This window comes from Mytilus galloprovincialis, chromosome 2 (genome assembly GCF_965363235.1).
Source record: "Mytilus galloprovincialis chromosome 2, xbMytGall1.hap1.1, whole genome shotgun sequence".
Classification (NCBI taxonomy): Eukaryota; Metazoa; Mollusca; class Bivalvia; order Mytilida; family Mytilidae; genus Mytilus; species Mytilus galloprovincialis.
This window is the reverse complement of record NC_134839.1, coordinates 487,886-515,432: the sequence shown is the minus strand read 5'-3', so window position 1 is coordinate 515,432 and position 27,547 is coordinate 487,886. Positions and strand designations below refer to the sequence as shown.

Genomic DNA, 27,547 nt, shown 5'->3' with positions numbered 1-27,547 from the left:
AAATTAAAAAATAATGATGTAGGATAATTGCAAATGAGACAATGTTCACAACTATAGGTATATATTGAGTTTAAAAGCCAAATTATATTATTTTCGAATTTCTTGAGAAAAATGGGAGAAGGGGAAAGTGTTAATATCATTCAAATATTGGGACGTATGACAAGATGTGCCCTATTTTTATACAAGAATACCTGAAACACAAATACTTTTTTGTCCTACTTTTATGATATGTAGAAGAAAAAACAGACTCGAGAAAAAAGCTGCTGCCTTAATATTTAGTATTCCGAAGTAGTACAGCAACATTTTAAGAATTACTGGAGTACCCAATTGTTTTCAAGAGAATTATTTTTTTTCTTTTTGACTTGATATTTCTAATTAAGAACAAAGATTAAATAATTCATACTTTGGTTGTATGAATACACGTTTTTATCAGAATTTTCAGCTTAATTAATTGCCGTTTGTTTCAAGCCAGCTTATCTGTTTTATTCTATCAAAACCCCACTGACATATTTTTGTCAATATATTTTTTAAAAAAGATAGTTTTTGAAATTTTACCGTGAACGAATTAGATTCAGATATTGAAAATTGCTCTGCATTCTTTTAGGAGCTGCTGTACTGAATATTTTGAATTTATTTCCCAACATGTGCTAGTGCTAAACGCCATAAATATTGCTCTGTAATACATAACTTAAAACCAAAGTAGAAATATTCAACATCATAAGAAATTTGAAATATGAATTTATGATTTTTAATCAATTTAAAGAGATCTATATTATTTATCCAAATAGTCAATACTATATTTTTATTGTTCCGAAATTCACGATAAAGTTTTACTGTATTTTAAAAGAAAAGTGACGAGATCGTATAATGTGGATTTGAGCAAATAATAAATGGTGATAATTGTTTCAGAGTAAATTAGACAGTGAAAAATAATCATAACAACATCTCAAAACATTCATTCAAATTAAATACCGTCATATAATATATACATATACATTTGGACTCTATATGGCAAGTAACAAAACAAAAAAATCCCTGTCATTCTATCAAATATCTTAAATAAAAATACACAACTTCTTATTTCAAAACATACATACAAACATATAATTGACATTAATGTCTAGCACTTGTCATATATCAGCGTCCTCTTAATTGTGGCGCATTAGATTAGCGTTCTTTTCTTGTGCGTGTTCTGTTTGCGATCGGTTGTCGTTCTTTTGTGTCTTTCTATTAAAAAGGCTGCAAGACACAGTGCCTCCTGATCACATCTACAAGGAACTTTCCTTAGTAACTTTCGCTTCTTTCGCTGGATGAGACATTGCAAAATTTATGTGGTTTATGAATAAAAACGTTCATGAGATTCAATCAAGTCATCATTACGCTTGAATATGTGGTCCTTGCGGTAAAACGTCTTTTATATCGTCATCCCGTATTCTAGCTTTTGCACGTTCATTTAGTTTCTTTCTCTTCATCCGTCTATTTTGAAACCATACTTTAACTTGTCGTTCAGATAGCTGTAGTTTACATGAAATTTCCCACCGTTTTTGTCGGGTTATATAAGAACTGTTCAAAAATTCATTTTCCAATACCATACTTTGATATCGGGTATATGGTTTTCTTTTCTTTCTTCCTTTTGATTCTGAAAGCAAAAAGAATAAAAAATGAAATAAGTTTATATTAAATGTCACTATAATTAAATTGTATGGTATATATTTATACTTTTTATGTATGTCCACGTAGCCACGTGTAAATATGATTAATTTACTGATGATACATACTTTACAATAATTTTCTTGTCTTATTTTCAAACAACTTCTATGTGAACGGAAAGAGTTTAGTTAATGTATTTGTAAAACAATTTTGACCAGTGATGTCAAAATCAGATGGATCTTTTCCTTGACAAGAATCTGCATTTATCATGTGACAATACATTTAGGCTACACCGGAACGATGATCAAAGCGTCTAAATAACCTTGAATACGTTTTCACGCCATGTGCAAATCTCGGTATGTAACAAACTTGTAACACGTATGCGGACTTCCTTTCAGCAAAGGATTTCAAAAAGTTAACACTATGTTGTACAATAAATAATAGTTTTGCACTTGAAACAAAGAACACTTGTTTGATACGAAATAATGCTGATTTGTACATGTAAAAGAAGAAAATATTCTTCAATATCTAGTGATGACGATTATAGAAAAAGTACATTAATCATTTATGCATATTGAACTATTTGGAATCGATCTTATTTAAATCTGTCTTAAATTTGTCTCAATTGTCAGGTTAATATTCTTGAAATAGATTTAACCTGTCAAATGACAATTAAAATCTAAAATTAATTGGTCGTGTAAATCAATTGCAACCTTCTTACATAAATACTTAAAATTCTTATTTAAATGTAATGCAGCTTTGACTGTATAAAGAGAATAAAAATATACATTAATGGCTTACTAGTTTCTTGATTTTTTCAAATTAGTTCCTATATATATAAGAAGTCTTTCAAAAAATATTTATTTTACCAATGCCATGAACGACGCATCAATCGGCACACCACTTGTGTGAAACGGTTTTCAGAGGTTTCATTGATGCAGCTATTTTTTTCTCGTCATAATCAAATATATGTTCGTTTTAACTCTTGCTCTTAAACCAAGAATTACAAGCCACAGCTAGACCGTTTATTATAGATCTTCAATAGCATAAAGACTTATCAAATTCCAAATGGCGTATTATATTCCACCTGTTAAGGATTAAAAGCAACTTTTTCATGTAACTAGTGGTTAAATTTTTTCACATCACTGCTCGATCTTTTCTATAATATCTGTATCAGTTTATTTAGCAGATGTTAATTTCAAAATTTCTTTAAGCTCGATTTCATAAAACGATGTAGAAAAGCGATTTATGTTTACTCAATTACTCTTCCAGAAGGTTGGATCAATGGGTTTAGTTTGTGTTTATGTTGTATACAAGGATACAATTACTTTGTAAGGGGGAGTATTGTAATGTATGATCATTTTGCTGAACGATGCGTAAGGATTCGTAAGAATACATTTTCCGTGTTCCGTCTTTTCTTTTTACATGCTAAAGTATTGTAGACTTACACTTAACTACCTCTTCAGATACAATTTAAAAAGTCCATTTTCATTTACAACAAGGATATGAAAACACATTTTAATCGAGACAAGATTATGACGGCTTTAATGCTTGACGTTCGTTTTAAAGTTATGGAGATGAGCTTTTCTTTTGACTTAAATTTAGGAAAATGAATGAGTGCAATTTTAACTGCTTTTTGCATGTCGACAAGTACAGTTTCATTTACTGGATAAAAATACGAGAAAAACTTTTTGATTTTCAAATAAATCGTACATAACGTGAAATGAATAGCCAAGACTGTTAAAAGTATCATTTGAAGGCTGTTAATTAAATATTAGAATCCACATTGATCACAGCTGGCCATTGGTGATTACGCTTTGATCTTTTAACAGGTATTTTTCGTGTGAAACATTTATATTTTAAGTTATGAAAGTAACATACACTAGATACCGCTAATTCAAAAGCGACAATTACATGTAATATTTCCTAAATGTTTATCCAACATTCATTATTTATGCGTTCTTGATTTTCATTCCTTTTGAATTTGTCCCTAATGTGCGTCAAATAACAAAAGACAAACAAAATCATTTATTTGAGATGTAAGAATCGATGATTAACAAGTAAATATGGAAGCCTTAATGAAATTGACAAGTCACGTGCACTGTTGCAAACTCCGGAAACTCAGCTTTTCGCCATGTTAATCGAATGGTTACTTTTTGCTAGTTTTGTAATTTTTCTAAAGGTTTATTAAACAGGAAAACTAATTCCAGCATTAATGTTTTCTTGAATCGTTGTGCATGTTGGTTCATTTTGATCGAGAATGTATAATTCTATCAAAATTCAAATATTTAAGTTGATTTTTTTATTACATTTTCACCAAAATGTACCATTTTTGAAGCAGAAACAAAATTATATATATGTTATCAACACACGTGCATTATTCCATTGCATGCATAAGCGATTCAATATGGTTTATCTAATAAAGTTGAAATTAATATTCAGCAATACACAGAGATCAATAGCTCAACATAATGTTTACTAAAGTAAAGCATTCTAACTACTCTTCAGGGTCGTAAGCCCACCTCGACGTCTGACTGATAAACAAACAGAAGCGGCCATATTTCATCATTACCTATCGCGTAAGAAGCATTTTGCTAAATTGAAACATGAGTTAATACTCGTAAATAACTCGACAGCGGCTTTTACAAAGCGCTGAAACTGTCTTGAAAGCGGTATCTCCCTCAATTCTGGCAAAGTGGGTGGCGAACGCGGTTTACATTTTACAAGTAGGCTTAGTGCTTATTAATTGAAACAAAGTTCTTTGTTGTTTCTTTCTACATTAAACAAACAGTCTCTGTATATTACTGATGTAAGTGAAGTTTGATATATAGATTTACAAGTTTATTAGAAATAGGAGATATTTATTGAGTTGAAAAACTGTACCCCTTATATCAAGTCGAATACAAAAAAGCTAAAGTTAGACATCCATTGTCAACGGTATGATATTGTCACAAATTTCTGACAAATTTCATAGGAGACATATTAGTTTATCGGCCTCCTTGCAATTGATATGTTCAAATAATTTCATTTCTTAATTCACCAATGATAATATTTTCATAGAATTTTTATTGCATATACAATGTATCAAACGGCATTAAAAATATATGTCGGGGACACGGGTATATGTCGATCAGACAGCAACCCAGCGATACAAAACACATCTGGATATTTACAGTCGAACATATAGTGGCAAATGAATGAAAGGCAGCAGCCCAGTTTAATACGCTCGTGATCATATTTTTTACATTAAGTTCAGAAGTGGTCAGTATTATGACAGTATCCGTGTTAAGTACAAGAAGTGTACACTTTTGAAAGCTTCTTAAAATTAGAATTTCTTGTAGTGTTTTAATTGATATTTATGACCTATTTCCCCTTTCAATTCGTTATTTTGTTTACAACTTTATCCCAAAAGCTTTATAAACATCTGCACGAACAGTTGCATATAAAATCTGTGCAAGACGTTTTTATTTTTAAGTGCTTTTTCGTGAAAATTTATTGTCGTTATATATTTGCCAAAATGCATAGTGAAAGCTACCATAAGTGACATTCTTACGGTTTAAAATTTGAATTTTATGACTTGTTTTCTATCAGTGTACGATAGCATGTCACTTTCATTGTTTTAATTCAAGAAGTGTGCATTCATTTACTTAGCACTTCATATATGTCATAAATAATTTATCATATTTCTATAAAAATAGTGACAAACAATACAATTTCCATACATCAAAATGCGCATATTTAACAGAAGGTCGCCTGAATGAATTTTATAAGGTGTAAGATGTCACTTTATTTTAACTATGTGTATCATTTAAAAGAGTCAATAAGAACGAGAATAGTTGTATTTACTATATGAAATTTACACATCTAAATATGATGGAATACCAACAGCTGTAATGGCGCTTACGGCTAAACTGGAATATTTCTTGTTTGTTCTTAAGCACGTAATTTTGGTTACCAAGAGTCCGGTTCAATTTTAAGAAATTGAGTTAACAATCTGAAATAAGTTTTTTAAATAAAAATTATCTTTAACGACTGTTCGACAATTCTTCTAATGAAGCAATGATCATAGCTCAGCTTTCCGTGACGTGCACTAGTAGTGCAAACTCGTGTCAAAAACTTATTCAAATGCAGTTTTCACAATTAAACGGAATTAAATAGAAAACAATACTAAGGAATAACGATAATTTAGGTCGATAAAGATGATTTTATCAATTATATGCTGTGTTGTGAAAGCTTATTCGTGTCCGTTGTTGATGTACGAGGTCGTTGTGGTAATTGGTGATGGTCGTAAGTGAGACGGTTCACATCCCAGCATTGATCTCATTTCGTACTTTATCGAATTATACCTCTGAGAATTACACGTAATAAAAGATAAATAGTTTATCGATCTCAGACACTTTCTTAGACTTTCATTTTCTTTCCTTGATGGACAAAAAAAAATCCCGAAATTACTGAATGTTATGAATCGGAATTGATTTCAGAATGAAACCGCTCACATTGAAAGTTTGCTAGTCAGAGCTGAAAAGGGGTAGATGGTAGCATTGTGTATTTCCCAGTCTGGAAGTTCCAGTTTACTAACTGACGAACTAGAACAAATTCGATATCAAATGTGTTTCAAACAATATGTTTTTAAACAAAATTCTAGCGTCATTATGTTTTATCAAGAACAAAGTCGTCAACTGTCATTGAGCCATGGAAAAGACTGATCTGTCATAGAAGGACTTGCATAATATCAGAGGGATACAACAAAAGAATGATTGATAGTCCTGGTCACGGACGACATAGTTACAAGCTTTGTAAATCTGTCATTGTATACTTATTAATATTGTCCAGTACAGAATTAACAAATTATCCAATTTGCCTGACGGCGACAGTTGTCACCGTACGTGTTAGGATGATACCTGATTTCTACATAACAATTATGAGGACATATTTCCCCGGTGTTATGAATGAGTTCAATACTTCATCGTGGAAGACAAGATGAAATATTGGAAAGGATGAACGTCTCTTGTCCTGTCAGTACTCTGACATTTACTTTTGATCTATTCTTAGTCATCGTGGCGATTTTCCCACAGCTTTTCTTTATTTTTTTTTTGTAGCGGAAACTAACTACTGGACACGCTTAAATTTGAAACTTTTAGATTTACAAAATGATCTAGTGATCCTCATCTTTCGTCGAATTATAAATCACTTAAAATCTGAAGCTTTTTACCACATTTTCTATACAACCTGGGAGATTTTCCTATGAATTATACGTCTGGCGTGAATTTTGGTGGAGACCCGTTTCCATTGTTATGCGGAAATGCACAGCAAGAGACGTGTGCATGCTGCACGTACACTGTCTATGTTCCTAAATCTTATGAATCATGCACTTTTTTTTCAGTTTTAAGACTTTTATATGCCACATAAACTTCAAATTTAATACCCAAATCAGTTTTCTTTACACAACGCCTTACGACACTGTCCTCGTTAATAGTTTTTTACACTTCAAATTTATAATGTTGATTTTTTTTTGATGCATCTATAGATATGAGATGTTTTTTTCCTCTAACATACGAAATTGAATATATTAAAGCTGACAGTTAAAAATAAGATGATTATTTTATTTGTTTTTCGATAATTAATGTAATTCCGTCAATTTCAAATTGAATTCTCATTAGATATTTTCATCCGTGCCTTACAGTCATTCTAAAATGTCTTCAATGAAGACAAATGGATGTTTGGGAGGCCAAGACAGGTTAACAAATTAGAATTTGATAAAGTGATTCTAACTTTCAAGTCAATCACAAGTCCATTATAACATCCTTAGCAATACAGTGTCAAAACATTTTATATCAATTTATCAAATGGAAACGATTGCCATGTTTTCAAGCCAATATATTTTCTGTTGAAAACAAATAATTGTTACAAATTGGTTTGAACGGTCTGATGACATGGATGATAAATGAAGACTATTGTGAGAAAAATTTGTCAAAATAGCAGATATACAAATAAATGCGCTGTAAATAGGATAGATAGCTATCAAAAGAATTAATAAATAATAACTTATAGAATATAAGTAAAATACTGTTTAGTAAATTTGGAATTATATATTTATAAATGATTAATTAAAGTATCAATTTTTAAATAGAAATATCGCACGTTTTGTAAATAACAATGGAATGGAAAAGCTACATTATGATTTAACCATTTGATTTAAAATATACTAAACTAGAAAATTCACTTTCTGTAATTTCTAAACAAAATATATTTCAATGTCGCCGTACCAAGTAAAGAAATTTGATATTTGATTTTTTTTCACACTTTTGTTGCTGTCGCTCATCTCGAATCTTTATCAGACAACTGATAAGAGAGACGTACATGTATATAATAATCACTCTAAAAGGTGAAAAGTAATCACTCTTTGAAATATATATTTTAATTTTTTTGGTGTAAAAGATAAAACCACCATTCCGTCCTTTTTGTGTCTTCATTAACTTATAATGGATAGTATAGAAAAATTAATACCTTGGTTAGGGGAATCCGACACCGAACTCCGACAATCTAAATCTCTACCCGGCAATGGAGGGATTCCATGTGACATGTCGGGATAAAATCCACCATTTGTATACCCGGGTGGGTGAGCTGCCTGGTACATATCTCCATATAATGAATAGTTTCTCATGGCAGGCATAGCATTCAAATGGTTCATTGGATTCAAAGGATTCATTTGCCTACAGTTCAAATAGTCAGCACTAGCCGATGAAAATGAATTATATGGAGATTTGCCATTCATTGGAAATGAAGCTCCTAGCTGAAGATTTCCGTAGGAAGCCATCGAACAAGAATTGCCAGTTTCACCTGTATAGTTTGATGGCCACCCGTTTTGGGTGGATAAAGCCGTACGACTTAATGTATCTTGAGTACTCGGACTGGAGGATAATAAACTTGATACTGTAGTACTAGAAAGTCCGTTTTGATAGAAAGGTAAACTGGAATGAGCTAATAAGTTACTCCCTGATTCCATAATGTATCATTCCACCTGGAAAGAAAGAAACAAAAACCAAAATTACAATTAATTCCATTCAGCATAGTTTCAATCTAAATTAAGAATACAAAATACTACTGTTTACGTTCATAACCAGTTTGCCTAAAATGAAGAATAAGACCAAATCTTACATATATTCCTAGTGTATTAGTATACAATTGGAATATTAATGAAAACGGTTTTAATTATTTTCTTCTTTGCGTTGTAAATGTTGTTCTTCTTGTCAATATAAGTTTAGTTCAGATTGTAAATTAATATATAAGAGAGTTGTTGGCTTATAAAATGGACAATGATGCTTCAAAAATATCTTGCAAAAGTTGAAAAGGGGAATGCCATTTTCAAAGTGTGCAATTGAAAAATTAAACAAATTGAACAATTATAAGTGTTTGAAAGAAGTATTCACATGCTTTGTTTTCTTCGTTATTCCTTAAAACAAGTTTTTTAATGATTTTAACAGATTCTCATTAATTTTATCCGATTGTTAATTTGTATCCCAATCCAAATGATTTAACCGATTCTAATAAAATGAAAGCGATTGTAAATGATCGAAAAGGATTTTTACAAGATTGGATTCGTTAATATCCAAGCTTTTACTAACTTATTTTAAAATTTGCTCAAGGTCTTACTTTTTGAAAACATAAAACAAATCTGGTTTTTTTTTACTTCATTGAATCTGCACACCCACAGCATATTTGATCAAATAAGAATATCGTCAAATTAAAAACACCTTGTCAGCCCAGAAAAGGACACAACCCCTGGATGAAATATTTTCTTGACTAGATGGGTCAGCAACTTACAAGATGTAACTGTGTGTAAACAAAGTTTTACTATGTAATAATTACATGTAATGTCTTTTTAACTCCTCTATAATGTCTAACCCCAGCTTTCAATCACTACAAAAATTTTAATTTTCACGTTCTAATTTTCCTGTCAACTTGTAATGTTTTGAAATTAACATACTATTACATGTAAATATTGTTTTTGAACTTAAACGTTTCAATGTTGTATCAGTGCTTTGTACTTTTATGAATTTCCCTTTTCTTTGCTGTGTGAACGAAATTTTTTTTTTTTCAATGAAAAGAAATGTACCCGTGAAACATTTTATATATACGTGAGAAACATGCATTATTTTCCCGAACATATTTTTTCAATTTAAAATGTGGAATTGTTATAGTAGATCTAGTAGAACCGTACGAGTTAGTTAATCACATAATTCCACCTTTCAATTTAATAAGTTTTCGAATGTTGTTTATATGGCCCCGTTGATTTTATCCCTATCCATCTGACGATCATGGTATTTTCTAACTACTAGTATACTATTGACTGCATTTTTTTTTTGTAAATTTGAGTAAAGCATAAAACATGCAAATAAAAATTTCAGTATGTCCATAAGTTCAGCTTGAATAACTATTTAAGTGAGACTGAGTCTAATTAAATAATGTTATTCTAAATGTCTCGGAAGAAATAAATAAAATGGGATTTTTACATGCAAAGTACGTCGTTTATAGTTCTTTTATGTTGCTGAAATAATTGTAATGAAATAATCTGATAAAAGCGAAAAACACACTTTTGTGCAGATTTGTTCAGCACATTCACAATTCAGCTACATGTACTTTAAAAAAAAATACAATTTGAATATCTAAAAAATTTCACAAACTAAATTTGTTTTATTATCAAAGTATTAAATGATGCTATTCTATTATGTGTAGATTTTTTTTTTGAAATGATTACAATATAAGTAATTAAATAATAAATATTTACTATCAAAGTATAAACAATGAAATCAAAACAAACAATTACATTGTAATAACATATAACATGTAATGAAACGTAGAAAATAAAAAGAATATAAAGTTTATCTAATATAGCACATTAAAATCATTTATTACACAAAAATATATAAAATTGAAATGTTCCAATGGGTTTTAATTATTAACTGTAGTTAAACTGTTTAATCATCTCATAGGAGTATTAAAATTAATTAATTGCCGTGTTAAAACAACGATCTCATAAAATTGTCATAAATACAAAGCCATAACTATATGCAGTTACTTCAAATATTATGCACTTTTTATGCGCCATGAAAGAGAAATAAAAAGAGTTTAAACGTTCAATTTCAGAAATAATAACCATTTTAAAGTCCGGTTAGGGTTACATTTAATTGAGATGATATTTTTATGCAGTTTCCGATACGGCAGTAAAACGGTGCCATATTTAGGTCATAAACTGCCTTAAAGAAAAGCAAAAAGAGATATAAGATGAATTTATTATACGATTCCTACCTTTGATATTTATAAAAAGTTCGTTCCATGAGAAAAATATATTCCTTATCGAAGATAATACCCAGAAAACACAAAATATGTGTGTATGTTATCCATCGATAATAAAATGAAGTTATAAAAGCGGTACCTCTCTTACCAATGTAACCCCTGACCTCAGTAACGTTCTCATAAAATTCTATCTGTCACTAGTAATCACGTGATCTTCATCTTCCAATAGTAAGTGAATGATTGATAAACTCAAGTCCAATGGTGGAATATCTCCGAACAGAGAATTACTTTAAATTCACAAAAATAGCTTTTATATCGTAAAGTTTCATAGATTGCTAATGCATCTGAATATTTCTTTCTTCAATTAATCGAAATCTGGTTATTATGTATGATGTGGGATTATAGAATTGCATTTTATAGCTACTTGCATTCATGGGAACTATTTTTATGAATATTCATTAGTTAATAAATTAGCCAATCGCACATCAGTATTCAGTAGAGCATTGTAATCTTTCATTTTATAGTAATTTCATAGTAAAAGTTGTAATTACAAGATTTCAGTCAAATTGTTTACAACTTTATAACTCTATTCTTTATTCCAACGGTACATGTTTTAAACAATAATAGAAACCGGACTGTTATCTTTTTCATCAAACCGACATAATAATTATTAGCCTGCGTGATAATCCACGGCCGTACAATATACATATCGCTATCCAATAAATTATATAAAACTGAAGAAAAATAACATGTAAAAGCCTAAAGGTGTATTATAAAGAAATTCACTATTCAGTGAGAAAATTTTTTTATTATGCGGAGACAATCACTTACATAAAATTTCCCTCCAATTCCTCGATATACCGCTTCAATTAAACTATTAAAAGTTTTAAAGTGTGTAATAAAAGTACTGGATCAAAGCTCTCATGAGTAATACAAATTTAATCTTATTAATGTTTAATTTATCTCACTACAGGGTTGAAATTGATATAAATGTTACATTTAAATTAGTTTTAGTGTATTGGAATGTATAAATCAATTACTACAGGACGTTTGTTCACTGATTGATATATACTTTTAATTTGTTCTTTTTACATTGAAGTAATTTTTGTATATATAGTTTTGCTTAAATGAAAAATTCATATAACCAATGCCTATCACTTGAATGCCTTACATGGGAACAATATTAAGGAAGACAGATATAGATTTATATAAGTTTTTCTTGTTTCCGAATCCTAGTATTTCTATTGTATACTTGTATTTTGTGCACTTTTGAACAATAAAATGTTGTTTAAACTAATATTGAAATTATAATACAAAAATATTTGCATATTCCGCTATTCAAAATAATATTTTGTCATTACTAACTTAAAGAGAAAGTTGTTCGTAAACAATATAATTCCAATATTTTTACAATGATATATCAATTATTCTAGCATAGTAAAATGATAATAATACTCATATGATCAGTCACAATGTATAGCAAATTTTCTTTGATTTTCAAAATGTTGTTATTTTTTTGCACCGCAGATCAATCAAAACTTACATATTGACAATAAAAAATATCAATTTCAAAAGATGAAAACGTCACAATTTATTTACGAACATTGACGTATTATAAACTAATTTTATTTACCTCACACAAAATTGTAATTATAAATTATATATTTAAGTAAATCTTGTCAAATAATTATATTCAATTTTGATGTATAGTCAACAACTTCAAAGAAAATCACTAGATGCATTCGGTAGCTGTTCAGTTATCTATTCAAATGGTACTGTTTGCCAAAATAAACAAAATATGTAACAATAATTAAAATCAATTTCTAATCAGCATCATATAGCATGGACAGGAGAGACAAGGAATAAAACAAAACAATATCGTTCATAATCATTTTTAACAAGGAGTTGTATAGTACTAAACAAATCCTTGCTTATAATTTTCCTAGTTTTAAAAATTGTCACTGGACATAGACAAAACTCTGGGAGATGGAAACAGTCCCATTAGTACAAATTTTATAACAATTTGTATTTTGATGGCCATTTTTTTTTTGTTTAGATTTGATGTATAAGTTGCTGATGCTGACATTTTAATACTGGTAATCAAACCTTCTAATTTAAATAAAAAGGGAGAATCACTTAGTTATAAGTGGCATTTGAAAAAAAATATCATAAGAACCCATCCACATTTTACAAGATGTTTGAATAAAAAAAAATATAGACTGGAGTGGTCATCTGACATTGACACTATGTGTGTACATGTATACATGTGACACATACCTAGCTGTCGTTTAAAAAATGAGTATTGCATATGTGTGTTACTGTTATTCAATCTTGACAATAAAATATATACACTATAAGGCATTTTGACAAACTTCAATTTGTATAGAAATGTCTGTCATCCTGCCATGAGAATATTTAACGAACTCTCTCACCCTATAGTTTTTGTGGTTGCACTCCTGAATCAAGAGGAGGCAACCATTGGAAATCGACACGTTTTCGTCAGCAATGTGTCACATTTTTATCTACCCACAAGAAAATGCTCAAAATAAAAATACATATAATTCTTCTCTACATTTGGCAGTTTTCTTATATATAAATCTACTACATAAGTGTTGGAAAGTAAAAATCATTTATAAGAGCCAGTTTGCGCCAAAAGAACCAAAGAAAATCTAATAGAATTTCGATAGAGTGCGACAACCACTACTAAACAACTTTAAAAACCAGCATGTAAATTATGGAGAACTGTATATATTTGATTTTGTTAAAATAATTTCAGGTATCCATATAGAGCTCTTGGTTCCAAATCGTTTAGTTTTGTGTGTTACTTGTTATATTGTTTGTCTATACTTGTTTATAATATTAATTTTACATGATGGTTTCACAAGTAAAGTTGAAATGTTCACACAATTTATCAGTCTTCATATAAATTCACTGTCAGTAATACTAACAAGTTTTCCCTAGTATGACTTAGTTACTATATAAATGTTATAATCAGTCAAAAATCTAAAAAGAAAAAAGACTTAATCGAAAAACAATTTAACAACAATGTGTATATCCTCTTATGCTGTTATTCAGTTCTGATGATTTAACGAGACTTTAGACCTTAATCTCAGACCGTACATATTTATAGTGCGGTATTTCTGACTTCTGTAAGTCTAGAGACACTTAAGACTAATGAAGTCAAATCTGATGCGCTGCAAGTAAATTGATTTTGATATGTCCAGTGAACAATTTCGTGATTAGGGAATAACATTTACAAATTAAAAGACAGTAGAAATTAGACTGGTATAACATAGTAGCGTGCTGAGGTCGTAATTTATTCTATTCCGAGACCGATATGGGAACAACAATACGCGAGAGACAGTCTGGAACTTAAGTTCAATTTTCTTCGCCAGTTTCTTAATTTTTATTTCTATTGGAATATAACAGTTGTGTTATAAACTTGGTATGCCTGACAATTTCATCTGGTCCGAGCAATACATCATGCTTTTCACACTCCAAGAAGCATTCCTCAGAGCTTCTGAATGAAGATAAGCATTTCATTTACTTTATTTGAATTCTCGTCGTAAATATCGTGGCGTGCGTTATTCACGCTCGATATTTTTTTGTAAGATTATTATTTTTCCACATTATTAGAGTTAATATTTTTAATACAGTACTCAATGAGAACAATGAATTAAGTAGAGAAGTTAAACGTTGGAATAAAACAACTTCCGGAGCTACACGGATATGGATATCCGTAACTCGATGTTAGTACAGAAATTAGTGTTGGATCGTGTTAAAAATACATTACAGAGATTTTTCAAATGAAAACATAAACAAAGAAGTTGTGTACAATATCGGAAATAAGTTACCTAATTAATTTTAGACATTAAAGAATATAATAATCGCCGCTGCTAAAAAATACGATGTCATAAAATCGGTGGCGCAGACTTGTTTTTTCATTGAAAATATTCATTACATTATTAAAATCAATTCAAGAAAACAACCTAAACACACTATTGACGAATGTAATACGTCTTTTTTAAAATTCAAAATAATTTCAAATGTTTATGTTCTTGTAAATATATTAATGCTATTCCTAGTATAGTTGAATGCAAGCAACCGATAACTCACCAATATCAAGACCTTTACATTGGTGCGCCTTATCGTAACATTTGCGCGTTAAAGTACTTTATCTCTAAATGCTTGCCCATGTAATGAGCCCATCATGACAAAACACAGAAAATATCGAGATACAAAACTGTCCAGTTTTAAACATTTGCATTTTGTACATTTTTTATTATGAAATTTAATCATTCCAAAATATCAGTATAAAGTCTACCAGAAAATGACTTGTACTTTTTAAAATTGAAATCATGAAATAAAAGAAGTTAGTATAGTTACCTCGCACTGATTAAAATAAATGCGCCAATTTTAAATCGTGAGCAATACACACCATTAGTCCACAACTATGTATGGCGAATATTTTGGTGTATTAGAATGTCATACAAAAATTATCTGTTTTCGAATGACAAAGATATATCTGTCATTTTTTATATTCGACCTGTATTATAACTGTCAGATGCTAACGGACTAGAACTTTGATGTGGTGTAAAGGCGTTTGTATTGTCCTTTTTCCCATGTCTCTCATCAGAAATTTAGCGAACATTTATATCTTTTTTCTGTATAAATTTCCGTGTATTGTGATAGTCTTTCATTTATAATTAATTATGTTTCAATTTCTTCATATTTTTTCTCAAGATGACGAACTATTTTTATTTAGTACTGTATTACAATTTAAAGCTGTGAACTGTAAGAAAAGAGATACACATGTGCACATTTATATAATTTATAAAAATATTAGTGTGATTAAGATAACAAAAACTTATATAAACCCCCATTGAAGTGCTTATTCATATTATATACATTGTCCATGTTTTACTTGATATAGTTCCTTACCTGACTTTTGGGAGAAATTATAAGTCCGTTTTATTGCTAGATTCTATTTTTGAAAGTGGGGAGAGAAATTGTCAAAATCTTCTTTAAATTGAAATTTTTGCTTTTGAAGTGAGTTAGTTTTTCGATTACAGGTGATAGGTATGTAAATATGTAGCGGTTTTTCTTTTATTCTAAGTCAATTTATGAATTCAGTGTCCATTAAAAGAGCGCGCACGCAATTACAAATTTCACGCGTAATTTTGAAATCCGGTCTTCCCTTTTAAGTCCCAACATGGCGATCAACTGACCAGAGGTTCGCAACCTATTATAATAATTTCATATGACTATAATTGAAACATTAACGAAGATTCCGTTAGTACAAATAACTATATTAGCGTTTCTCAAAAGAAGTACAAGATTTTGACCAAAGGGCGACATTTAGGTCTAGAAATGAATAATTATATGTTCGAACAAGTAGATTATCAAACGAACCTATTAGTATGTTTATAACGAGACTTTAGACACATAATGTGTCTAGTATACGTGTTTTACTCTTACGTGCGAAAACAATTATGTCTAGCAGACGTCCGACTGTTTCGTTGTTACGGATATTTTTAACAATTCTATAAGGAAAATTAAATGGACTTCGCTGTAATTTCCATTTGAAAGAAATGCTATGTAAAGTATTTTTCGATAAAGCAACTACAAAACAACCGGACGAAAAATCGAGGCATATCAATTTTTTAAATTTGTTTATTATTATAGTATTGTCTTTCCCATCACTTTTATTTTTGGTTCCATACCGAATATGTGCACCCTACGCGGTTTTATTCGTATTTTTTCATTACTTTCGCAAGTGGTGAAATAAAAGTCTTGTGATATTTTTGTAGTCCCTGGAGCCAATAACCGAGACGTTTCCACTATATAGCAGCACAAACCCTCACATATTATATATATATGTATATGTTTATTTCCCCCGAAGAAACTACATGATACATTATACTCCCGTCTTTCTAGTGTTATAGAAACTAATTCTACATTATACTGCCTCCTTTCTTGTCTTTATATGCCTTCGTTTTATTGAATACTAACTACTCTCATTATCTGACCATAAGTTACTAGTAGTTTGCAAGTTTTGGTTATAAAATCCAGCCTTTAAGACCGATTTATGCTTATTAAATAGTCTAAAAGCGATAAAGAAATACGTTAGCTAAATATGCCCGTTACTTTGTCTTATACATCTAACGAACCTTCTCCACAAAATTGGAAATAAATGCCAAGAATATGGCTAAAATCTAGTGTTCACTTATAAAACAACACATAAAAAAGACAATTTATTGTTCTTATATGACAAAATTTCTTCATAAAATGTAATATCTCTATAATCATGTGACTGAAGATTGAATCACGTGACCTTTGAGTTTATTATGTGTATCATATAATGGGTGTTTTGTTTAGATAAAGATTGATTGTCTTCATATATTGTTGAATCATTATTTAGTAAATATAGAACGCCGAATCGAGTAAATCAGGAGACAAAAAATGTGTAATGATGGTCTCGACTTCCTCTATCTTATACAATGGACCATGTATGATTGGGCTCAAATTGAGAAGAGGAGGTGGATAGGTTATAGCAAGAATTTGTGTAGTCTTACTAAACAAATCCTTGGTTATAGGGTTATAGTGATAAGGTTACAGGATCAAACTGAAATAAAATACAACCAAATACCAAAAAGGCAGTTTTTATTTGAAACAGGGGAACGCATAAAATATTGGGTTTCATGAAAGAAAAGTTTTACCCTGAAACAAGGATTTGGAAAGTATATACAAATCTTTGCCTAAAACTAGTAAAAAAAGAGCGAATCAAATAAAAATATTGCACTCTCGCCACTTTAACCCTCCAGATAGCAACACAGCAATCCCACCATGGTCAGTTCAAATTTCTACAAAACTGTACTCCTGGGAATTAATGCAAAATATTTTTTTTATTTATTTAAATATTTTAATTTTTGAAGCTTTTTACATATTTCTATTCAATGTATCCGATTGTTTGCAACTTTGCATTCGTGTACCTCTAACTTAAAATTGCTTCTAAACTGGAACCTTGAAAATAAATTTCACTTCAAAATGGAAAAGGGAGAATAAAATTAATCAAAATTACAAGTATTACGTAACGGTATTGATTGATGTCCAGTGGCAAATATATGACGTGAGTATCAAAATTATACTGATAGCCGTAACAAAAATTTAATAGTGTTGAGGTATTCCAGAGATGTATTTTTTTTAGATGCGTGTACATATACTTATGTGTCCTCCCATGTAAAAACTAAAACTTTGACGATTTAAGAAAAAAACGAAAACTATTTGATTTTTTTCCAACTAAGGCCGATACAAATGGGAACGTTTAAAAGCATTAAGATTCTTTATATCGCAATGAAACTTGTATAAGCTCGTATATATGCAAACCCTACGAACCGGTATTGTAGGAAATCTAATTCCATATCTAACCTTTGACCACCCAAACAATGTTTTTTGGATTTATGTCTAAAACTCTTGAAAACTGTCGAATTCTTTGCATCTCATTTGAATTTCATTAAAATGAAATGTGTTCAGAGAAGAAATGGAACTCAGTCGGCTATTTACTGTTTTTCTTTGATGAAAATAAAATCATTTTCTCAATAATAAAACCAACTATCGTAAAGGTTGTAAAAATTTAGAAATTTTAAACTTCAAAGTATAACAATTGGTTATAAAAAGTATTCAAACAGAAGTAAACTGTACTATGCGTTTGATATACGGCCTACAAAATGGCAGGCGTATTATTGTCTCGCGTGCCTCGTAGGAAACCCCTGTTGTCGTCTGCTGATGTATGATGTCATTACAACAATGGCGGCATAGGTTGATTGCAGGTATTGGGATTATCGGACAAGATTAAAATCATTCAGGTAACCCAGAAGCTATATTAGCGAAATCTAATGTACGGTCATAAAAATTTGTTCGGTCGTCAGTAAAAGAACCGCCCAATAATATGTTCGCGAGCATGTCTTTCAAAATAGCTTCCGGGCTGAAATCGATAGAGCTGTATCGTATTTTCATGTTTTATGTAAAGTTTATTACATACAAAAGAAAGATTACTATCAAAATATTTAGGAACAAATAATTTGTCCATGTTACTAATTTGTGTGATATATGGATTGTTTGAAATATTTTGACAAGAGTAAATCAATCTGAAAACATGCTTTGAGTAAAAAGCAGTATTTCAAATTAATAAGTTTTGGAAGTATATACCAATGCCTCCCCCATCCCGAACACAGATCAAATAATGAATAAATAAAAAAAAATAATACGGAATTTAATGTAACGAGCTATATTTTTTACAAATAAATAGTCAGTAAAACGATGATATTTTCTTACTGAGAGAAATTTCTAATAACCGCAAAGTTGTATTACGAGACTTGCGACAACGTTTTGAATATCTATAATCAGTCAAGAAAATACATCGAAACGCTCAGAACAAAGCAGTTTGAGACTGGGAGTATATATACCAAAATTATATGACTAAGCCTACTTTATCTAAACCCTGGCAGACACACACAAACAAATAATGACATGTGGATGAGAATATACCAAATATTATAATGTTTAATTTAATCTGAATATATTCTGATCACGGGCTTCAGACTGGTCGTAAATCCGCCACATATTTTCATCTTAATCCCTAGTTATGTACGTTCCCCGATACTTTTTATGGAAATTCATTATTGTGGAATTAAAACGGACTGCTAAACGCTGATTTTTATTACCGAATTTCGAGTTTCCTTGTTATCACAAATAGAAACTTTCCCACTACTCATCTGTCTAATATGTACAGTATCCATTTTATGACCGCGGTCGGAGAAAAATCCGTTTTATGGCCGTTGCAGAAGTTAGATTACTTTAATCAGCTGGAGCAATATACGGGAACTTTTGTGTATCGCCGAATGTCTAGATCCTTGTCCTTAATTTGGATGATGAAAAAAATTGATTGGATTTTAGTTAAAGCTTATTTATTACGGAAATTTTATTCATCATTCATAATAGCTTGCTTTCCTAGATCAGAAGCTTTTTGTTCAGAATCTCAAAGCCATAAAATCATCCGCTATTCATTAAAGCAAAAAGGAGTATATGACTGAATTTAATCAAACGAAAATCTTCTTTTGAAATTCTTCAAAACAGCGTTCAGGTGTCGAAACCAAATACCATTGTCTTTTATGGACATAAAACTTATTATATTCTCTGAGAGGATATTAAATTTATTTAGATTCGGGGTATACCCTGCATGTGTAATTGTCCTACGACTTGTAACATATTGTCGATATTTATAATCTTTTAATTTTTGAAATCAAATCACAGTAATTATGAGTAACCTCCTTATTAATTCCTACTTTTGCAATTAATTTGAAAACGACACCAACATGAAATTAATTGGATATTGCATAATAAGGGAGATAACTTAAATTCTCATTGTTTAAAACAAATCAAGTTAATATGTAATATTATACCAATTCCAATGATATTAAGTATCAAGATAAAAGAAACGTCAAATATTTTACAATGCATATCTTCAGATATTCCATGTAAAAATAACTTTAGCTTAGAGGCAGTCCATCGATCGATTCGTACTTTGGAATCAAAAACAGTAAGATCGCATACCGAATAGTCAAAGAGTTGAAGTCTTTACATTGACATATAGATGGATATTAAAAAGCCATCTACTACCATATCTATCTCTGTAATTAATAATCAATTTCAGATAAAGACAAAGTATAGAAACAAGTAGGACACAAGCCTCTGTCAACACGGTACGATGTCTTTTGGTACTAATATGTGTTCTTAGTATACTAGTATTTTCTTATACATATAAAAAGGAGGACACACGCCTTGTCAACAACGCCCGATGTCTGTTGGTACTGATATGTTTTCTTAATATATTTACTAATAAATATAAAGAAAATATGTGTTTATAAAAATCACAAGAAATAAAAAGTATATTTTATTGTCTATGGTTTGTTTTGATCTTTCACCTGTAAAGGTGTGAGGTAGAGATTGTGATATGGTATCGTTGACTTTTATAACATAGAAAATTACACACAAGGTAATAGGATCACACCTGTAGGTACTAAAACCCAACTAAAACTAAAATAAACGAAATATAAAATCAAAATCAATGCCGGTGCGGCCTTGTCGTTCACTTCATAATACTTGTGTTGTTACAAGTAATATATATGCCTAAATAATTGGTGATACGTTCATGTACAATAAGCATTATTCGCCAAACCCATAGCCATTTGTTTATTGACAAAAGAGGATCTTTGATAGCACTTAGGTAGTCATTTAACTGAAAAGAAAACAAATCAAACTAGAATATATTTTTGACAATGCAAAAGACATCCTATGTATGTACATTCATATTTGCATTACATATTATCCTTTAATACGAGTGAACCAGATGCTCCACAGGGCGCAGCTTTATACGACCGACGAAGTCGAACCCTGATCAGTTGGGCAAGTATGGACACAACATTCAAGATTGATACTATCTGATTTTGGATTGTGGTCAAATTTTTGACATAATAAAGGTTTCTGACACAAAATAAATGTGGTAAAAACCTTTGCAAATCTATTGGTCGTTACTGTCAGTGTGAAATTGAAGATTTCATCTTTAAAACTTTTCAAAAATTTGAAATTTGAAGAGAAAAAAATATATGCATCCTCGTAAAAAATTGTAAACACCCTCCAAACTTATTGAAACCCCCTTTGAAGCAATAACCCCAAAACTCAGTGCCAGCCTTTCCTTTGTAGTATGGAACCTTGTAGTACAATTTCAGCGAGATCCATACACTTAAACACAAGTTATTGTCTGAAACTAGAAAACTGCTTCTTTTTGGCCCATTAAACCTTCTGAAAAAAATGCATAAAGATCTTTTAACTTAAACTAAGGTTATTGTCCGTCTTCGGATGACGACGACGCAGTCGACAACACCATACCATTATACGATCCAAAACAATTTCTTTGCGGTCGTATAAAAATCGACTTAGAATAGACTGAATTACAACTTTATGAATTGGTTTTTAAAAAAGTCCGTCTGTATATGCCTGTCTTTTTCTTTTTTAGCCATGGCGTTGTCAGTTTATTTTCGATCTATGAGTGTGAATGTCTTTCTGGTATCTTAAGCAAACGTATACACTGATGTACATTTAAGAATGAATTGGTTTTATAATCGTGATCATCATTTTATATAAATTCTAAATTTCGGGAGCTTGCTGTTTCATTACAACATAAATCTGTCACTATACTGTTCGCATTAAAATGAAATCCACTTAATGGTGAATTTGGATCATATATTAACGGAACATGTAAATTATAAATTGCTGCAATACCGCTACACCTGTAAAGCAATCATGATTCGGAATGCGCTCCGTAATTTGATACCAATATCAACACCTACCCGTATTTCAGTAACAGGCAGGAAATTGAACCAGTTTTGTATCTGGGTGGTCATAAGATATTTAATTCAGAAAAGTGTGAAAATGATGATCTTGTTGAAAATTGCCGGTCTGTAGTTTTTGATATTTCATATCGAAGCCCAGATGAGAAATTCTCTAAACTGGTCTACTGCTTTTGATTTTTTGCTCATGAGTTGCAACAAATCCATACAGTACAGAACATATTCCAAATTCACTGTCCAGTTTATATAGCTATCTAAACTAATGAAGTCAGCTTGTGTGTACAGCTTGCTCAGGTGAGTTAACGATTTAAGACAAATTAATAAGACCTTAAATGTATGCTGTTCTAATGAGTATCATAAAAATGTTTCCACATTTCCTTACGAGAATGCAAAGATACTATAGGTTGTTAGTATTTTTCACAAATCCATGGAAAATGATCACTTTTGCAAAGAGGGACGAAAGATACCAGAGGGACAGTCAAACTCATATACGCCAATTAGATCCATGCGACAAATAAAGATGAACAACCAGAGATGAACAACCAGACATGAACAAGCACCGATGAACAACCAAAGATTGACAATCAGAGATGAACAACCAGAGATGGACAACCAGAGATGAACAACCGGGGATGAACAACCAGAGATGGACAATCAGAGATGAACAACCAGAGATGAACAACCAGAGATGGACAATCAGAGATGAACAACCAGGGATGGACAACCAGAGACGAACAACCAGAGATGGACAACCAGTCATCAACAAAACAACAGCTATCTTAACAATAGTTCAGTCTATAGATCGGCAGAGTATATATTAGTTATAAATAGATTAAACAGGATTTTTGAATTCAAAGATCTTCCATCACCACCTTAATTCCAATAAATCAATAAAATACACTTAGATATGACACAATACAACCCAAACACTTAGATATGACACAATACAACCCAAACACTTAGACATGACAACCCAAACACTTAGATATGGCACAATACAATCCAAACACATACAGACACACTACAATCCAAATACATAAAGACACAAAACAACACAACCACTTACAGACACGAGAACATTACTGAAATAGGACAGGCACATAATAAATGTAAGTGCAGGATTACACAACCCTTTTAGGATACAAGTCCTCCCTGTTCAAATCCCAACTACCATTTAAATATGGAGAGAATATATCAATATATTTACACACAAAAGTTCATAGATAAATGTGTTTGTGTGTGTTTATTTAAAGCTATAATGTTTACTGTCAAATTTGGTAGAAATCTTGTAATTTTGATTTTTTACCAATACACTATCTTTATCTTCATCTTTTACCAAGCAAATATAAAGAGTCAAATATAACACAGGATGTTACAGATCTTCACAAACGGACGGCACGTGTTAATGCAGATGACAACAACATATCGCCAGGGAGGGTATCGTATCAAATAATCAGCATTTAATTAAAATACTGTAGCAACAGATTCATTGAATGACATATGTATGATATAATTCTCTCTTTAATGAAAAATCAGACGGTATCTACAACGAAAACTGGTAAATTGACATTTACTGGGATACACGTCGCCATAAAACAGCAAACAGAAATCCTTCTAGGCTCCCAGTAAATACCTTAGACTTGCATGCCAAGTTGAGAAAAGAAAGAAGGAAAATCAAGAAAAGAAAAGTTATAAAATAATATTTATATAATTTACTTTATTCAGATTTTATATTAGTAATATAATACTGGAGAGATATATCCCGGTAAATCTTGCAATGTAATTGATCAACTTGACAGGATATAAGCGCTCATATACCGGAACCTTTTGAACAACACAGAAGATCACAATAGAAATCAGGGTAGTCCAGTCCAATTTAATTGTTATTTTGGTTTCACAGAAGAAGTAGGCTAATTTTATATGTCAATATTTATATCGGATTATCCCCTTAGTTCATGTCAACCTGTGAAGATCCCGAATGACATATATAATATATAAAATTGAGAATGGGAATAGGGAATATGTCAAAACGACAACAACCCGACCAAAGAGCAGATAAAATGTATGTTAATATATGAACTGAATGCAATTTCATGAGGTGTAATAGAAAAGGAAACAATTTAGGTGACTTGGCAATTTTTTTAATGCATAAGCGTTTCCGCATACATCGCTATTGCATTCATTCAATTTGCATAAAACTTACATATTTTGCATTCATTCTTTAAATCAAAACATATGGTTATTATGTCTTGCTATTATTTAAAACATTGTATTTCTCCGAAAGAAAAAAAAATATCGGTGTTATGTTTCAAATTGCTGATCCTTGGGCGTGAACGGTACAGAAGCAAGAAGGTCTGCTTCGCAATATTGAGTCCAGCACTCTACAATTATGCAGTAACACCTATCGTCCTTTTAAACCGTATCCAATTACGCGAAATAAAATAGTTCGGACACCCTACTGTACTGATATAATCTAACCCTTGAACTCTCCTCTGTCGGTCTTTCACTATGTCGTGATATACGGGTATATTATATCGTATTTGAATTTTTACAGATTATAAAATCGACAAAACGGTATTGAAAGAAAAGGAGATCAAATGACAGAAAATGTAATCATTCGGAAAAAATATTTTGCTCGAATTGCTAGATATGTTTCGCTCGATTATGATTCACCTTAATTAAATAGTTTACTCATCAATTAGTATTACACGAGTCAACCATATGGTAAACTTATAATTTAACGTAAATATCTGACATTTTTCCCGTTACGTAGTGTTTTCTTTTTAAAGGGTTTGAAAACACGATAGCAAGCAAAATAGATAATGGTATACAATGTATATGTTTAATCTGTAACATCAAAGCTGCACATGCATTTTAAATACCAAAACTCTGCAATTTAATACATACTGTTAAATATCTTGTACTACTTAATGTTCTTGAAGAGTACTTTTTATGTGTAATGTAGTAAAAAGCTTTCAGCCTCAATATGGACTTAATATAAGCATTGTAAAACAGCGGTTTAAAAAATAATACTATAAATGTATGATCAGCGTTTCAGTGTGTTCGACTAGCGATTGTGAAATTATATATAGACACCTACAAGTACGTTTGATAGTCAAAATTTTGTAATCCCGACAAATGAAAATTCAAGAAGCATTTATTCACTCCCTATGTGTTCCTCAATAGAAGAGCATATTGTCAATAAGAATAGATACAAGGATTAAAATTTTGTACCCCAGATGCACATTTCGTTTTACCAATTAAAGACTCTTCAATGACGCTCGAATGAAAAAGTTTAAAAGACCAAATGAAGTACGAAGTTGATGTCAACTCTGCCTGGCCGAATCGTTACCTAATTTTCCTTTACACAATTCACAATCTAAATGCATTATTTTGACCATACCAATGATAAAGCCATGATCACCTGGTTGGTGGTACCTAAACGGGGACGTGTAGTTCAACGACAGAAATATCAACTTAGTATAGTATAATGCCGATTTAAGTTATTAGTACCATGAACGTTTGTTCTTGAATAGCAATCGTCAAATTCGCACGGTTCCAATGGAGAATTGTATTCAAAGGTTAAGAGTTTCTAGTTTCTTGCAAGTAAAGATTTCGCAAAAAAAATAAAAATGTTTGGGAGCGTTTGATTTGTAAGCAGTGGGTTAAATCAAACTTGTCTACCATGGCAGCCAACAAAAAATAATTATCGGACAAATATTCTTCCTGATAGTGCTACCTACACGCTTAGAACACACAGAAAATATATAGCGTTTGACACCAATCTCTACCAAAAACATAAAACTTTTATAACAAACATAAAAATAATCTTAAATCTCGCATTACTCCCCAGCATATCAAAATCAACTCTTTTACAGTGACATAATACGAAGCATTAAATAATATATCGTATGATTTAAAAGCCTATCAGATTACGCATTTTATTGGTTGTTCAACTGCATACCTCATCAAACCAACATGCATTTTATGTAACTGGTAAAGATTTGGTGAACTTAAACCTGTACTTGGTTAACAGATATGCACATAAAAAACAGTTATTGTTATTTTGTAGTTCGGGACACTAATGTGTTCATTTACTCATTATTTCTTCGTTAATTACCATTATCATTTCTTGTTTCATTTTCTCTCTGTGCAAATTAATTATACCATCGAGGGTCTATGTAATGTTTTGTTAAGGGAGATAACTTTTATCGATTACCAAGTAACGGAAGCATTTCCGGTTTTAGAAGGGAGTTCACCCTCCAATTGCAAATTCAATTACAGAAGAAAAGAGATTCTTTAGCATCTGTAAAAAATCTATATGTTGACTTACAGAAACGAAATTTAAAATCTAAATTAAGGAAAATCATCTATTACAATAGATGACTGTCAATCCGATGGTGCATATATTGCTTCATTTATTATGAATGATAGTTCAAAGGGAGCTCACTTTCAGAATGTGTTTTGCTCTTTCACTGAAGGTCGCAGATGGAGACATCAATTTAGTCTATGAGCTGGCCTGATGGCAATCAAATGAATTATTGATGTGTATCCGGAATGACCAAGATGGACACTGTCCACATATGGAACAATCAATAGTTTCACCATTATACTTAATAGGATACCGGTATAGCTGCTCTTTAAGTATCCAACATTTTTTTTTCAATAAAGAAAGATTGAAAATATCATGAAGATTTTAATAAAAAAAAATTAACAAAGAATAAAAAGAAAAATGATTTATTTTCTGGTTTTGGTTTTGTTAGCTGCATGGAAACGAAATATCTTAATATTTCGGCTTAATCAGAGGCAATAATGTCTGTAAACACACTTAATTCTTTAAAACGTTTTTGTTTTGTTTTGATTATTTTGTAATTTTCTCATCTTTTGTTTTGCAAAAAAATATAATAATAACAACACTAAATACTCAAGCAAAAATGGCCAACAACAAATGTGAGCAGATACTTATTTACCAGGAAGGCAGATCTAACGTATCTTTAATTAATATTCCTTCAAAATGGAAACTATGTCAGGAACGCGATGGGAAAAGACGTCACAGAACTTTGAAATAAGCTAAACCGGTTCTCGTCGAGGTATAAAAGACTACATTAATAACAAATGCATGTGCTAAATTAGATTTTTAATAATTTACACATTATTAAGTAGATTGTATCATTGATATTATCTCTTAGTTA

General features: G+C 30.8%; 1 protein-coding gene across 7 annotated transcripts in view; it reads right to left on the bottom strand.

Annotated features, from left to right (window-relative positions):
* Positions 1-940: 940 nt before the first annotated feature.
* Positions 941-27,547, bottom strand: part of LOC143062630 (homeobox protein php-3-like) — a 64,308-nt gene continuing 37,701 nt past the window's right edge. For 2 of the 7 annotated variants that reach the window (XM_076234298.1, XM_076234303.1), the window contains exons 2-3: positions 8,158-8,671; positions 941-1,639 (exon numbers count right to left, since the gene is read on the bottom strand). In XM_076234298.1, the coding sequence (XP_076090413.1) occupies positions 1,377-1,639; positions 8,158-8,656 (762 nt within the window). In that variant the 5' untranslated portion in view covers positions 8,657-8,671 and the 3' untranslated portion in view covers positions 941-1,376. The other 5 variants (XM_076234300.1, XM_076234299.1, XM_076234302.1 and 2 more) reach the window with 5 other exon arrangements.